This window comes from Ambystoma mexicanum, chromosome 4p (assembly GCF_040938575.1).
Source record: "Ambystoma mexicanum isolate Mex_15411 chromosome 4p, UKY_AmexF1_1, whole genome shotgun sequence".
Classification (NCBI taxonomy): Eukaryota; Metazoa; Chordata; class Amphibia; order Caudata; family Ambystomatidae; genus Ambystoma; species Ambystoma mexicanum.
The window spans coordinates 854,879,961-854,894,957 of record NC_090927.1 but is presented as its reverse complement, the minus strand read 5'-3'; the positions used below and the strand labels follow the sequence as shown (position 1 = coordinate 854,894,957).

The window sequence follows — 14,997 nt, the reverse complement described above, 5'->3', positions numbered from 1 at the left end:
CCCCACACCACCAACCACTTCCCACACATCTCCTCACTACATCTCCCCACACCACAAACCACTTTCCACACTTCTCCTCACTATATCTCCCCATGCCACCAAACACTTCCCACAATTCTGCTCGCTGCATCTCCCCACGCACCCAACCACTTCCCACACTTCTCATTACTGCATCTCCCCACACCACCCACTTCCCCCACTTCTCCTCACTGCATCTCCCCACACCACCAACCACTTCCCACACTTCTCACTACATCTCCTCACACCACCAACCACTTCCCACACTTCTCCTCGTCACATCTCCCCACACCACCAAGCACTTCCCACACTTCTCCTCGCCACATCTCCCCACACCACCAACCACTTCCCACACTTCTCCTCACTACATCTCCCTACACCACCAACCACTTCCCACAATTCTGCTCACTGCATCTCCCCACACCACCAACCACTTCCCACACATCTCCTCACTACATCTCCCCACACCGCCAACCAATTCCCACACTTCTCCTCACTACATTTCCCCACACCACCAACCACTTCCCACACTTCTCCTCACTACATCTCCCCACACCACCAACCACTTCCCACACATCTCCTCACTACATCACCCCACAGCACAAACCACTTCCCACACTTCTCCTCACTATATCTCCCCATGCCACCAAACACTTCCCACAATTCTGCTCGCTGCATCTCCCCACGCACCCAACCACTTCCCACAATTCTATTCACTGCACCTCCCAACACCACCAACCACTTCCCACACTTCTCCTTACTGCATCTCCCCACACCACCACCCACTTCCTACACTTCTCCTCGCCACATCTCCCCACACCACCAACCACTTCCCACACTTCTCCTCACTAAATCTCCCCACAGAGTATTCTTTTCTTCACTTTTCAAATGGACGACTCTCACCGTTGCACACCTTTTGTTATGCTGCATAGCTTGCATTTGCTATCCACAACTCACCGCCCTACCGCATGTCTGTTCGGTTGTCTTTCTTGACCATTGTGACACCTATTTGCATGTTGCAGTCCCCTTCACCCACCGCCCGTCTCATTAACCCAATAGTGATAAGGGTTCTTCCACGACTCCAGCCACACTGAAAAGTGAGTCTCCTTGCTGCTGTTGTAAATGGCCGTCATGCCTCGCAATGATATTCATTTCTAGTTGGCAGGACTCAGGTTACCATGGGAGCAGCCATCACAGAGCCTCTGAGTACCGCAACTCACTTCCAGGTTGCCCCCAAGCACAACGTGAACAGGTGAAAAAGACAGATCCTGTGGGAAAGGTTTTAGCGAGGGTCTCGAGGCAATGTTTTTAGGGAGGTCTCGAGGAAACTGAACCCAGAGGACATGGGGAGCAAGAGGACACATGTTAGAATCTGAAATTCCTTTCAGTACCCACAACCCTCTAGCCATCAGCCTACCGCAATTCTAGAAAATCCTTTCCTAGAAACAATAAAAGTCTTGCTTTTAAAACATGCCCACCAACTATCTGGATGTTTTGGGAATGTGTAGTAACTGCTACAGGCTAAATGCAACCCCAGAAGGTTAAAGAGCAGCTTTTTAAAAGGCCTACACTTGAGACCCTGGCCGGTGTCTTCTGTGCTTTTCCCCTTTGGAATCCACTAACAACTCTAAATCACTTTAATGAAACCGCTCAGAAATCACCCACTAGGGTTTGCTATTATGTTATTTGCCCAGTGCTAACGTTTTGCTAATGCGTGCAAATGCCCAAAGACTTTGCCCAATACTGTTCAAATGTGATTCGACAATGAAGCTCAAATTCTGTCACTGAAACCCAATCAATGTGTATTCCTGTGAATGTACAAGTGGGGCTGGAATCCCACCAAGCTGCTGCTTCTCTATTGTGAGTGGAATATCCCACAATTCCTTGCTGGGCATACAGAAGGCTTTGGCAACTCTGCCCTTGCCAGCACTTTTCCGCTCTTAGTTCTTGCCAATCACCTCTTCTCGCTTCTCAGGTTGCCTGCACACTCCTCCCTCAGGTCCATGTCAGTGGGAAAATGAGGATCATCCAGTACAGCTGCTGTGTTGGAACTATGGATACTGCAGATCCCAACCCACTATGAGCATAGTGTGTCACCCAACAGTGGTCTAGAATGCCAGTTGCTGGTCCTACACTGCCATCATCGGCTGCTTCTGCCATCATGTCTTTTTCCACACTATCCCTTTCTTCTGACCTCTTCCATAACCTTCTGGAAGGTGTGTAGGGACTGCCCTGTCCTAGTTCTGAGTTGTTTTGTGGTAGCCTGGGGCACTTGCTTTACCAGGGCTGGAGTGGTCTATCAGAAGTAAAGATGACCCGGCAAATTGGCAATGAAACCAGTTGGATCTTTCTTCCTGTTTGTAAGGCAATTTACATGGTCAGTGACCCACTGGGTTTAATTCAGAAACAGGAAATGTTAGCTGTTTTTGCATATTTTATTCATCAAAACTAATTTTGGGTCAATCTGTAGGATATTAATGGCGCACACATGTATTCTGCAAACACAATGGTTAGTGTGAATTTTATGGCAATCATATGTAACTTTGCAGTTTTGTATAATACAGACACCTAGTACAGTGCAGTATTATTTGGGCTCATTATCAATGTAATGTCCCAGCCCATGTCCCTATAGGTATGCACAATATAAAGAACACGCATTGGCAATGCCAACAGTTTGGGCTTTTGTGTAGGCATGGGAAAGGTACTTGCCAGGCACTGCCGTATTGGTATTAACTGACCATTGATGGTAGCAGTTTCAAAATGGTGCGAGTATCTGGACATCTAATAACAGTGTCTGGCAAATGCTTAATACTTATACACAAGCCAACAGTATTGGCTTTGCCAATGCTTGTTTTTAACAGTACTTCCGTGAAGGACATGCATAGTGCTTATAAATTGAGTGGCTGAAGGCAGACCTCGTTAAGATTTTTTTTTGCACCAATAGCAGGTTCACAGCTCAAAATAAGCCATTAACTCTCAGAAGACTGCTTTGACAAAACACTGGCAGGCACTTCAAGTGCAAAGTTTGATGGCAAGTCTTGATTAAAGCAAGCTCAAAAAGTTTCCATGAGGAGGTGTTTTGGGCAGGGATGTACAGGAACTGGGTGGGACTGGCCATAGGGATTAGAATGGCCATGGGCTGTCAATGGGTGTGCAAAAAACCAAACAACAACCCAAGTTGTATGGCCCTCCTCATATGCCATTTCTCCCTATCTGTACTGTAATGCAATATGTTCGGATTTTAGGTGGCACAGAACACAGATTTTGAACTTCTCCAGGCCCACCAAAGAGAAATTGCCTGTTGTACAATGCTGTATGCACATGTATGTACAGTAACAAATAAGGGAGAGGTAGTGAAAAGGGAGCAGACATGTCAAGGGACAATGAGGGAGGGAAAAATGAAAGTACTGTTAGTTTGTATGAGAGTGATGCAGTTAAGAGGGTAAGATGGGTGGAGAGAGGTGAGAATGTGTAAAGCATGGAAAGACCAGGAGGAGGGGAACTAATAATAATGAAAAATGGGAAAAGAGGACTAAAAGAATCCATAAGAGACATCAACAGAGTGATCTGCAGAGGGATAAAAACGATACCACTGGGTCTTGGTTCCCAAATGTCTCTCTGTGGTATCTCCTATTACTTTTTTCCCCGGTTTTGGGTAATCTTTCCCTTTTCCCTCTGTAATAGAATTCCAATGCTATTTCTCTCACTCTCCATGATTTTTATATTTCTCTGTATCCCGTTGACACAGTTTTGACTTATCAACTTTTTCCCCACTCTTCTGGCACGGGGACCCAGATGAGTTTCTCTCTGCTTACAATAACTCCCTCTTGGTGTTCCGGTAGACCCGTTCCCCTTATTACCTTCTGGCCTGTGGGGTAACGTCTCCGGTAACAGTTAACTCTCTGCAGCATCTGCTTCATACGCAGTCAGCCCCGGTGCGTCATCAGATCTGTACGGGAGTTGCTTTTTCCCAATGGTGGTGATGGCGTCATTGCACAGGCCGGTTGCCTACCACAGTTCTCACATGGTCCCGCCACCAGCAAGCGCTCGACACTGCTCTCTTTCTCAGTGATTAGTTGATCCTTTTCAACGTCCTCGGCACAGTCCTTTGCGAGTTCTCATTTAAAGGGATGGCTTCAATTTCATCTTCACAATCATAAAGGTTCAATGTATCCTTATTTATATAACGGAACTTATAATGTCGTGGTAGTTCAGACAAGTCCATATAATACATCAAGTGGAGGGAATTAGGGAGTTCCTCACAGGAATGGGAGTCCTTGACCATAAAGGGAGGGTCACTCCCGGTGTGGTCCCACTTGCCTCGACACCTAGGGAGGGTAAGATTGAAACTATCCAATAGGACATCATTTTTAAAGCATCTAAATTCAATCCTCTACCCGCCCGGCGTACCAGTGTGGTCCGGCTAAAAACCTGTTTGAGTTTTCTGCGGTAACCTCAGATATAATATATGAGTTGCTTCAGAATCTCAAACCCACTGTACACATGTATGATGGGGTTCGTGACTGCATTGCTCATAACAACGCTTCGTACCTCAGTGAATTTATAACAACCTTTGTTAATTACTTTTTTTGCAAGGGAAGCTTGCCACCCAGCTTAAAAATTACAGCACTAACACCATTGCTAAAAAAAAAAAACTTTAGATCTGGAAATTCTTCAGAACTACTTGCCATTGGCAGGTTTGCCTTGGCTAGCCAAGATACTGGAGAAAGTGGTTATCTCCCAGCTACAATCTCATATTGAGACACATCCTTTTCTGGATATTTATTAATCCAGTTTCCACCCTTTCCATGGGGCCAAGACAGCACTGGTTGCTGTATGGGGTGATATAGTAAAAAGTGCAGATGAAGGCGTAATGACCCTGTTGATTGTGTTGGACCTTTCTACTGAGTTTGATACAGTGGACTTCAACATCATGCTGACCAGACTCACTTGAGTGGTGGGATTGTCTGATCAAGCATTGGCATGGTTCAGCTCTTTATCGATGGAACATCGCCAATGTGTTAAATTGGGCAACTATATATCAGAAGATGCCCTGGTACAATGTGGAGTTCCACAAGGATCATCATTGCCCCTTATTTTATATAATATCTATATGCAGCCTCTGATGAGTATTGTCTCTAAATGAAACTTGTCATACAATTTGAAGATAGATAACACACATCTAAATCTGCAGGTCGAAGATCCTGCTGTGTCTTTTGCAAACATTATAGAACGTATGGAATAGATCGCACGATTCGTGACACTGAATAAACTACAGCTGAAATCATACTGTTGGGACCAAAACGGTTAACTAAAGATTATACAGATACTATTCCTCCACCTCCCTGTTTGGTTTACCCTCCAGCTTTGCCCCTAAAGTGAAGAATCTGGGATGCTACTAGCAGTCCAACTTAGGCTGTGACCATCAGGCGGGAGCTATAGCTCAATCAGTATACTATACTCTTCAGTGGTTATGAACAGCTCTATCCTATCTAACCCCACCAGATGTGCCAGTGGTGGTGGGCTCACTAGTTGATTCAAAACTAGACTATGCCAATGCCGCTCTTGCTGGCATTCCTAAACATCAGTTACAATGATTACAGGTGGCCCAAAATGTGGCAGTTAGGCTGGTCTTTGGAGCACCTAGGGGCACACCAGTGTTCATCCTTCGACATTCTCTAAACTGGTTAGCGGTTGATCAAATAATTAATTTAAAAATTCTTTGTCTAGTCTACAAATGTAGAAATGGACTTGCACAAGCATACATTACCACTGCCATCCAACCAGGTCACTTAGATCAGAAGAAAAACGTTACTTTTGGTTCCCTGTCCTTTTATATTCATCAGTGAGACAGATGCTTCTCTGTTTATGGCCCTCGTCTTTGGAATTCTCTACCCCTCGATTTGAGAAATAAACCTACTAAAACGTACCTGTTTCAATGATACTTCCCCTTAACTTTCTGGCAAACAGGCTTAAATGCATCCGCAAGACCTGTCCCTAAATGTAGTTTCTTCTGCCTGATTAGGCACTATAAATGAAACAAATACAAATTGTGGCCTTCAGAAGGCCAGGTCCAGTGGCTACTTTGCGTGTCTTGGTGGGCCAGCCATAGCCAGTGGTCCATGGAATCTCAATGGAACACTTCGGGCATGACCAGTGCCCTAGGCCATAGCCATTACCCATACCTCAAACCACACCAGGCTTTTGAAAAGGCACCTCCTTTGTGGATCTCTAAGCCACTGGGAATGGCCCTGGTGGGTCCATGGGCTACAACTTGGCTTAAGACCCTTTCCACGTGTCCAAGCCAGTGCAGGACCAATTTAGGTTTGGGCCCACTCTGAGATCTGTCTTTGGTTCGCGACCCACAGGTCAACTGTCAGACCTGGATCTGCAGGCTTGTGAGTACAGGAAAAAAGCAGCTGTTTAGTTGCCATTTTGGGGCATTTGAGCTCTTCTCTGACCTCACCAGATCTTGCGTAGGAACAGGGGTGGTCTGGGGCGCAGGAAAAGGTCACATGACCCCGCAGAATTCCCACCACCAGCATTGGCCACCCTCTAAACAATGACCACCCTGGTCAACCAGTTTGGCTGCCTTTCAAAGAGCTAATCCGCTTGCCTCTTAGTAGGTCCAAAACCCGGGTTCGGGTCACTCGCAGGAGAGTCTGTGACCCTGGTCCCAAAATTGCCAATTAGGTAACTATATGGCCATATGTAGGTCAATGAACTGTAGCATGTGGACCCAGATATCACTAATTAACATTTATCTACTTTTAGACACTGAAAATAATCCGATGGATGGATTTGCACCACCCATAAAAGGATTGCAGGTCAAACCAGACACAATATCATTGCAAAGGTTTGACAAAAATCCATCCGGCGGTTGGGGCTCTAGCTATGACAAAAAATGTGTCTATGGAAAATGAGTGGGAAAACCTTAGTTTTGGAACCCCCTTCACAAAAAAAAAAATCACAAAATGTGCCAGTGATATACAGATCTATAGTTTTTTAGAACGTTTTGAACCAAAGTTCTAAACTACTCAAAAAGTGTTATTCCTATGGAGAGGTGATTTACTCATAACTAGAGAGTCGCCAATGCCAACCCTTCAATATATTCATGGAAATCCAGTTGTGGTACGAATAACCAATGTGTCTAAAGAATGAGGGCCTGCAATGGATCTTCAGTAAAGGCTTTAGATAGGCACTGTTGTAGGTCTAATTGAGATTCTCCAGTTCTCTAGCTTTAGGTTAGCACTGTTGATGTTTTTTGGTGCTATAAAGCCACTCCAAGGAATTAGTGCTGTATGAAAATTGGTTACATGGCAAATTCAATGGATATAAGCAGTCCTCCTTATCTGCTAAACGTTTTGAACTTGGATGACTGCTCTGACTTCTTTGCCAATTGCACTGCCTACATGCCCCCATGTGTAATATATTATTCATTTCACTGGTCATTTTCAAGTTTACCTCACTTTTGCTTCTTACAGCTCCTCCTCCCACATCCCTTTTCTTTTTTATCTTTAAAGCGCGGACCTAGCTCGAGAGCAACGAAGCGCTGTACAGAGTTTGGGTAGCCAGCCTTTGGACTAGCATCTTTTAACAGTAGTCCTACTGTGAGGCTTGTGCGTTGGTATGTGCAACCATTGGAATTAGTCCTTGGTCAGGTGTTGTTGAAAGAGCCATGGTTTGAGAGATTTGCAAAACTGGAGAATTGTGGGGGCATTCCGAGCCGACACTGGGATGTCGTTCCAGAGGGCGGGTGAATGTCGAGAGAAGGATTGTTTGCAGGTCCTCTCTTCGCAAACGAGTTGTAATTCAAGCCGGTTGGTTGATTTGCTGCACGAGGAGCGTGTGCCACCGGATATGTGGCTGTTAGCCGCCAGGTACGCTGGTGTGCTACTTTTGACTGCTTTGTAGATGATACATGCAGTCTTGTACAATATCTTGGCTTGGAGTGGAAGCCAATGTACTACCGGAGGATGGGGTGATTCAGTCAAATTTCTATGCTGCCATAATAAGATGTGCTGCAGCATGGTGGGCTGCTTTTAGGGGAGTCAAATGAACGGCTGGGTGCCCTGTCAGGAGAGTATTTCCCCCATTAATGTGCAAGACCACAACGACCTGCACTACTGTCCAGAAGTCTTGCGGCAGGTGAAAGGGTTTGATTTTTCGAAGAGTAGAGATTCTGAGCCAGGCTATTTGTGCCTTCTTGTCTATGTGTTTCTGGAAGGACAGGTGCTGTCAATGGTGAAGCCTAAGGATTTTGCTGAGTCTGAGAGTTGTGGATGAAATCCTTCTAGCCGCATATCATTGAGCCGTTGTTGGACAAGTTGTTTTTAACGGGCAGACCAATGAGGACGAATTCAGTCTTGGATGGGTTTAGTTTGAGGTAGGCGGTTGACATCCAGGATGATGGCTAGGTAATCACAGAGATGAATTATCTCCTGCGTGATATTAACTCTCGTGTACAATTTATTTATTTATGTATTTATTGTGCGTTTGTTAGGCGCTTATATGGTAAGTATATTCTATTTCAAAGCGGCCACTGGGCAACAGAGAGGGTACATGGGAAAAGAAATAACAATAAATACAGTGGAGTAGAAGACAAACCTACTATTCCTTCTGAGCATTCAGAACATGCAAGTGCAGCAAAGTAGAGGGGAAGTGGGAGTGGGGTGAGTGCTGGAATGTCTGTGCTCATGGGTGAGCAGAAGATGAAGTGCCTAATATTGTAAGTGCTATGCAACCAGGAACTGCATTGGGTAGATGAGTTCAGGCCTACAGGACGATGGCCGGTGGGTGCTGTGGCAAGTGTTGCGAGGTAGGCAGAGGCTCGGGCAATTGGGTGTGTAAGGCCAGGACCCCGAGGCTACATAAGGGCCCTAGTCCCCAATCACAGCAACCGTGAAATCAGCAGGGGAGAGAAGAAGGGAAGGAGGAGGTGAAGAGAAAAGTCTTGAGGAGCTTCTGCAATTTGAGGAAGTCCTGCTCAAGAGGAAGGGGGAGGCTGTTCCAAAGGGGGGAGCCAGCTGAAGAAAGAGAATGACCTCCGGCCCTCTGTTTGGTGAAACACTTGACATGCAAAGAGTTGGTGCCAGAGGAACATAGAGGTCATGAGGGAGAGTATTTAGTAAGAAAGGGTTGCAGATAGGATGGTCCTTGGACCCAGATAGCCTTGTGGTTGATGCAAAGGGATTTGAATTTAATCCGTGCAGCAACCGGGAGCCAGTGAAGAGTTTTTAGGGCAGGAGAGATGTTGTCCCTGAGTTTAAGGCCAAGGATAAGTCTTACTGCCCTATTTTGGATTACCTGGAGGGACCGTAGAGTGGATGAAGGTAGATTCAGAAGAAGGCTGTTGCAATAGTCAAGCCTAGAGAGAACCAGGGCGCGGGTGACATTGAGCTTCTGGGGGAAGTGAGAAAAGGGAGGATTCCTTGAAGAAGGAAGTGTTGAAAGTGGGTCTTCTTGGCAATGTCCTGTGTGTGAGGGAGGAAGGAGAGAGAGGAGTCGAAGATGACTCAGAGGTTTCTGGCTTCAGATGAAGGAGCAGTGGGAGAACCCATGGAGGAAGGCCAGAGAGAGGGGAAAAAAGAGGGAGATGGGGTCCCAATGGGAACAATCTCAGTCCTGCTGGCATTGAGGCAGAGATTGTTGGAAGTGCACCAGAACTGGATGGCAGATAGGCAGTATGGAATGATGGAGGATGCAAGAGGGTCAGCAGGATGTGTTTTGTGTCATCTGTGTAGCACTGAAAGTTGGCAGCGAAGGAGGAGATGAGGATTACCAGCTGAGCAAGTTAAGTGTTAAAGAGCCAGGGAGAGATGTTGACCGTGTCAAAGGCAGAGGAGAGATCGAGTAGGATGAGGGCAGCTGGAGAGTTAGAGTCCAGAGATACGAGCAATTTTTCATGGGTGTTCAGAAGAGCAGTTTCTGTGCCTCTGGATGCTCAGAATCCAGATTGATGGTCATGGAGACCACCGACAAGTTCAGTGTTTGAGGTAAGTTGAGGAAAGCCTAGCTTCCCCAGCAGTTTCCCAAGGAATGGGGTGATAGAAATAGGGCGGTAGTTGGCTGGACAGGTAGGGTCTACTGATTTTGTTTTTCATAAGGGGGTGCACAAGGGAGTGCTTAAGGGAGGAGGGGAAGGAACCAGTGGCAAAAGAGTGGTTGCAGAGGTCAGCGAGTATGGGGGCAAGAGAGCCAATGTTGTCATTGATGGTTCTGGAGGCGCAAGGGGAAGCCTGTTTGGAAGAGTCCTTCATGGAGCGGACAACTCTGGTGACTTCTTTGGGTGTGACAGGGGAGAAGGAGGAGAAAGGGGAAGAAGGAGAGTGAGAAGCCATGGAGTCAAGGGAGTGAGGGGGGGTTGGGAGGGAGGGTAGCGAGGGTGCTCAGGATGTCTAGAGGTTTTGTTGTGAAGTGTGAGGCCAGTGCGTTGCAGAGGGCCTGGGACGGAAGAGGGGAGGAGGACACTGCGGAAGGGTTGGCTAGTTCCCTGCAGATTTTAAAGAGTTCAGCCGTGTTGTTGGAAGCACCCGATACCTGAGCTTGGATGTGGGTCCTTTTTTTGGCATGGATGGAGAGTCTGTATTGCCTCTGGAGCAGGCGGCAAGCCAGTTTGTCAGGGGTTTGCCTGAAGTTTGCCACTTTCTTTCCACAGCTCTGCACTTGCGTTTCAGGGTTGCAAGTTCAGAGGCATACCAGATATTGCACTTAGCGGCAGGTTTTAGGTGGATTCTCATGACTGGGGCAAGGATATCCAGAGTGTTAGTGATGGCCAGATGGAGGTTGCTGAGAGCAGAGTCAGTGGTAGAGTCAGGGCCAGGGGAATAGGGGAATGAAGGTGGATGCGAAGTTAGCAGCTGACACTCATTTCATCGGACGAATGTTCATGAACGAGGTTGGCAGCGCTGGCAGAGGTGCAGTCTGTGGGCCGAGGGGACCCAGGTAAGAAGAGAGGAGTGAATGGTCGGACCCAGAGAGTGGTGTGACCAGAGGAGCAGGGGGGAGAGAGAGGTCAGAAGGTATGATGGCATCCTAAGTGTGTCCGGCCAAGTGGGTTGAACCAGAAGGGAGAATGAAGAGGAATAAGGAAGTGCAGAGATCAAAGAAGTGAATGGACGCTGGGCCCAGGGAGTCCAGTTGGATGCTGAAATCGCTCAGTAAAAGGAGATTGGAGGTGGTTTAGAGGAGAGAGGAGCAGAGGTCAGCCCATTTAGAGAGGAATAGTGCTGGGGGGCCTGTAAACAGTGGCAATGGTCAGAGAGGAGGATGGAGAGATGAACAACTTGCAGACCAGACTCTCAAAGGAAGAGTAGGGCTGGGTGGATATGATTGAGGAAGGGACCCATTCTGGGAAGATTAAGGCAACCCCTCTGCCAGCATAGTGAGGTTGTGGCTTGGAGATGATCTTGTAGCCGTTAGGAAGAAGGGAGTCAAAAGCAGTGCCTGAGCTGCTATTGAACCAAAGCCCCGGTAAGATATGGAGTAATTATTTCCCATATCATGATGCTAACGGAATCCATAGTGTGTAAGAATTAATGACAGACTTAATAATGAAGCATAATTGTTTTATGTATTCAAGGGATTCTGAAAAAAGTAGGATGCACCAAACAGTCAAGTATATCACACTTACAACGTTTATCAGCCCCTGATGAATGTCCAGCGGAATAGAGCTTGAAGGACATAAACTTGGACAAGTTGGGCTAGTGAAGGAGCAAGAATTTGCACATTATGTTTATTGCGCTCATAATACCTTAGAATAAGATAATGCAAAGTGGCACTTTTTCTGGTTGTAACGTGTGTAATGTTCAGAGATGAAATATTTTTTTATTGTATGTTTTTTACTTGTATATTTATTATACGTTTTCTATGATTGTGTGCAGATAGGTTCAATAACATTCATTTAAGGATATTAAATATATGATTTTTAGAATCTCACGATTAAATAATATTGTTGAGTTCTCTTGTTATGTATTAACTGTGGAGGTTTCCTTTTTTTGATATTTAACTGTGTACCCCATAAGGTAGGAAGGCTATTTTCTCTTAGGTGGGGCAGCCATTTTTTCCTGTTTTCATAATGAATTTGCCAGGCTTACTCTGTTGACTTACACTTTTCATTCCCTAGGCAATCACCACAGAGGGAGTAACATACCAGGGTCAGCCGTGGCATAAGGAGTGCTTCTTGTGTAGTCGTTGTCAAAAGCAGCTGGCAGGCCAGAAGTGTACTTCGAGAGACAAAGTCATATACTGCCTGGATTGTTTCAGTGCCCTCTATTCCAGAAGATGTGTGGCATGTGCAAAACCTATTGCATGTAAGTAAACACACTTTATTTCTTCTTTCGCTTTCTTAGACTAACGAACAGAACAGTACACTACACAAAAGGGTAATGCAGTGAATTGTTTTTGTGGCTTGATGGTCTATACAATCCATGCATCCCTTCATTCATCCAGTCATTCATTCATTGATTAGTTCATCCATTTTCAGCTGTGCCATTTTTTATCTGTGGCAAGATTTCTGTAACATTTTAAAGGCATGCAGCGTATTCTCGTATCAGGGTATGCAATGACTCATCAAAAGCAGATCACGATTTACACTCATTTCATTAGGATTTTTTACTGTGTCAGTCACCAGCGTAGTGGTCCAAAATCATCTACACACTTTGGACACTGCTAAGAGAAGTTACTCAATCGAAAGCTCATTTCAAAGAGAATTAATCAAAGGTGTGTACACCCACCCCAAAAAACATTACCAAGAGAGAGTCTGTGACAATACGACAACTGTGGGTCTCGGATAGGCATTGGTCTAAGGATTGTAGGGATTGGAGTGTGAATATTTTAAATGGCAACGTAAGAGGGATATTCTCAGCAGAATGACCTGGCAAAGCAGAGCAATCCATTCAAGAATAGATTACATTTGCCTCACAAGACACTTTTTGATCGATGTGATTACCTGGAGAATATACAAAATAGTCTAAGTGATCACAACATGTTGATTGCCACAATATGTATGAAAGGTAGCCTTTGCCAACCTAGTCTGCATGCAAATCTAGAGGCGGACGGAGGGAGAAATCGGGTGATATGGAAACGCAAGATGGTTATCAGTTTTAATGAGAATATGTTTAGGTTTATGGATAGGACCACCTACTCCCAAATATTCGCTGTTTTTAATTTGACCATCTTTCCTACCTTCATACATAGTTACATTTATGAGATGTCCAAGAATAAGATTAAACTTCAATTTCAGGTTGGCCAACATAGTTACAATGAACTTGTTAAAAAAAAAAAAGAGTTCAGATTAGTGAATGTGATGGTAACTGATCCAGTTCTCAAAAGGGAGCAAATCTGAAAGCTAAAACAATGCTATAAGAACTGGGTCAAGGCCCATCGTTACTTGTTACCTCATAGAGATGGCGAGTGCATGCTGGAAGCAGTAATAAAATATAAGACTGTGACTTTGTTGACTTATGTTAATAATAAGGGCAATGATTAAATTGATGCCCAGACTAATCCTATAGTGGAGGATAACTGGGTATCATTTTATCTGATCTCTATAATCTAAGTCTGGGTTCTCAATGCTTTGTCTCTTGTGAAAGCATTTGGAATATAAAAATCTCCTATCTGGCAATTATAGAATCAATCATTAAAACCTCTAACTCTGAGGCTCCAGGACCAAACGGTCTGAGTAATAAAGTGCTTAAAAAAGCCCCAGAACTGTGGCCAATGGTTTTCTTCACCTGATTGAATGATATCTTGAGAACTAAACTTATGCCCTGGACATGGAGATCCTTACATTATATGTTGCCTGTGTTGATTTACACAGGCATTTGACATGGTTAGTAAAGCTTGATTATGGACTATATTTCAGCAATGGGAACTTCCTGTTGAATTACTAAATATTTTAGTGAATCTGCATGACAAGACTACATTAAGAGTGAGGCTGAATATGAATGGTAAATTAACAAACAAAATTGTAACTAGCAGGGGGCTTGGACAGGCTTGTGTCTTGGCCCTCTGCTTGTTTAATTTACATGTTTCAGATTTAGGTGAATATTTCTTCCCATAGCGTTTGTCCCCCCTCAAATAGCTGGTGAAAAAATAGCTTGGCCTAGCTATGCAGAAGATATTGTTCTTTTGGATTGCATTCAAACAGGATTGCAGCATATTATTGATGGTTTTCTATCCTATACTGTTGATAACAAACTGAAGATTAATTGATCTAAAACTAATATGATGTGTTTGGAGAGTACTAGGGAAAAAAATGGAAGGCTATTGTTGGAAATTGAGGGAACACAGGCTGGCTATGGTGCAGGAACTAAAGTATTTGAGGTTTGTTCTAACTATTGTATCATGTGGGGCGGCCCTTAATAGTAGATTACATGAAAAGGGGGAGCAATTTGCCATTCAAATGTGGCACACTCTACACAAATATTGCAGGTTTGCCCTAGTCCCTCTCATTAAGTTTTATAAAAGGTTATTCTGGCATTTTTGTATGGTCTAGAAACTAACTCAGTAACCAAACAGTTTACTTAGGAGATTCTACAGGGTAAGATTTGGCGCAAGGCCCTCTCTCTTCCAAATTGTGTTCGGGGGTTAATTATGATGCAGGTTATATACTTATGGAAGACTTTGACTCTTTAAATTAACATACTTTTTGCAGCAGAAAATACTCTATATAAGGTTCTTTTGAGACAATTTAAGAAACCTGACTACAGCTGTTTGAAATATTTTAAAGTGAAATGTGAGAATACTTAGAATTTTTTTAATTGAGCTAGAGAACATTTGAATAGTAATTTATAGCAGGTTAAGAAGAAGCTATGGGATGAGATTCGGACTTGCACATAAAACAGGAGGTTATAAACTGTATTCAGAGATTGCCAATGAAAATAAGCACTATGGACTACTCCCAGCACATTTAGAAAAATGCCCTGATGGGCGCTACGAAAGTCTGTTCTTAGGATTTAGGTTTAGTTTGATCCATAC

General features: G+C 44.6%; 1 protein-coding gene across 1 annotated transcript in view; it reads left to right on the top strand.

Moving 5' to 3' along the window:
- Window positions 1–14,997, top strand: part of LOC138453509 (four and a half LIM domains protein 2-like) — a 478,916-nt gene that overhangs the window by 436,805 nt on the left and 27,114 nt on the right. The window contains exon 6 of the mRNA XM_069606420.1: window positions 12,143–12,329. Within this exon, the coding sequence (XP_069462521.1) occupies window positions 12,143–12,329 (187 nt within the window). The remainder of the gene's footprint in view (window positions 1–12,142; window positions 12,330–14,997) is intronic.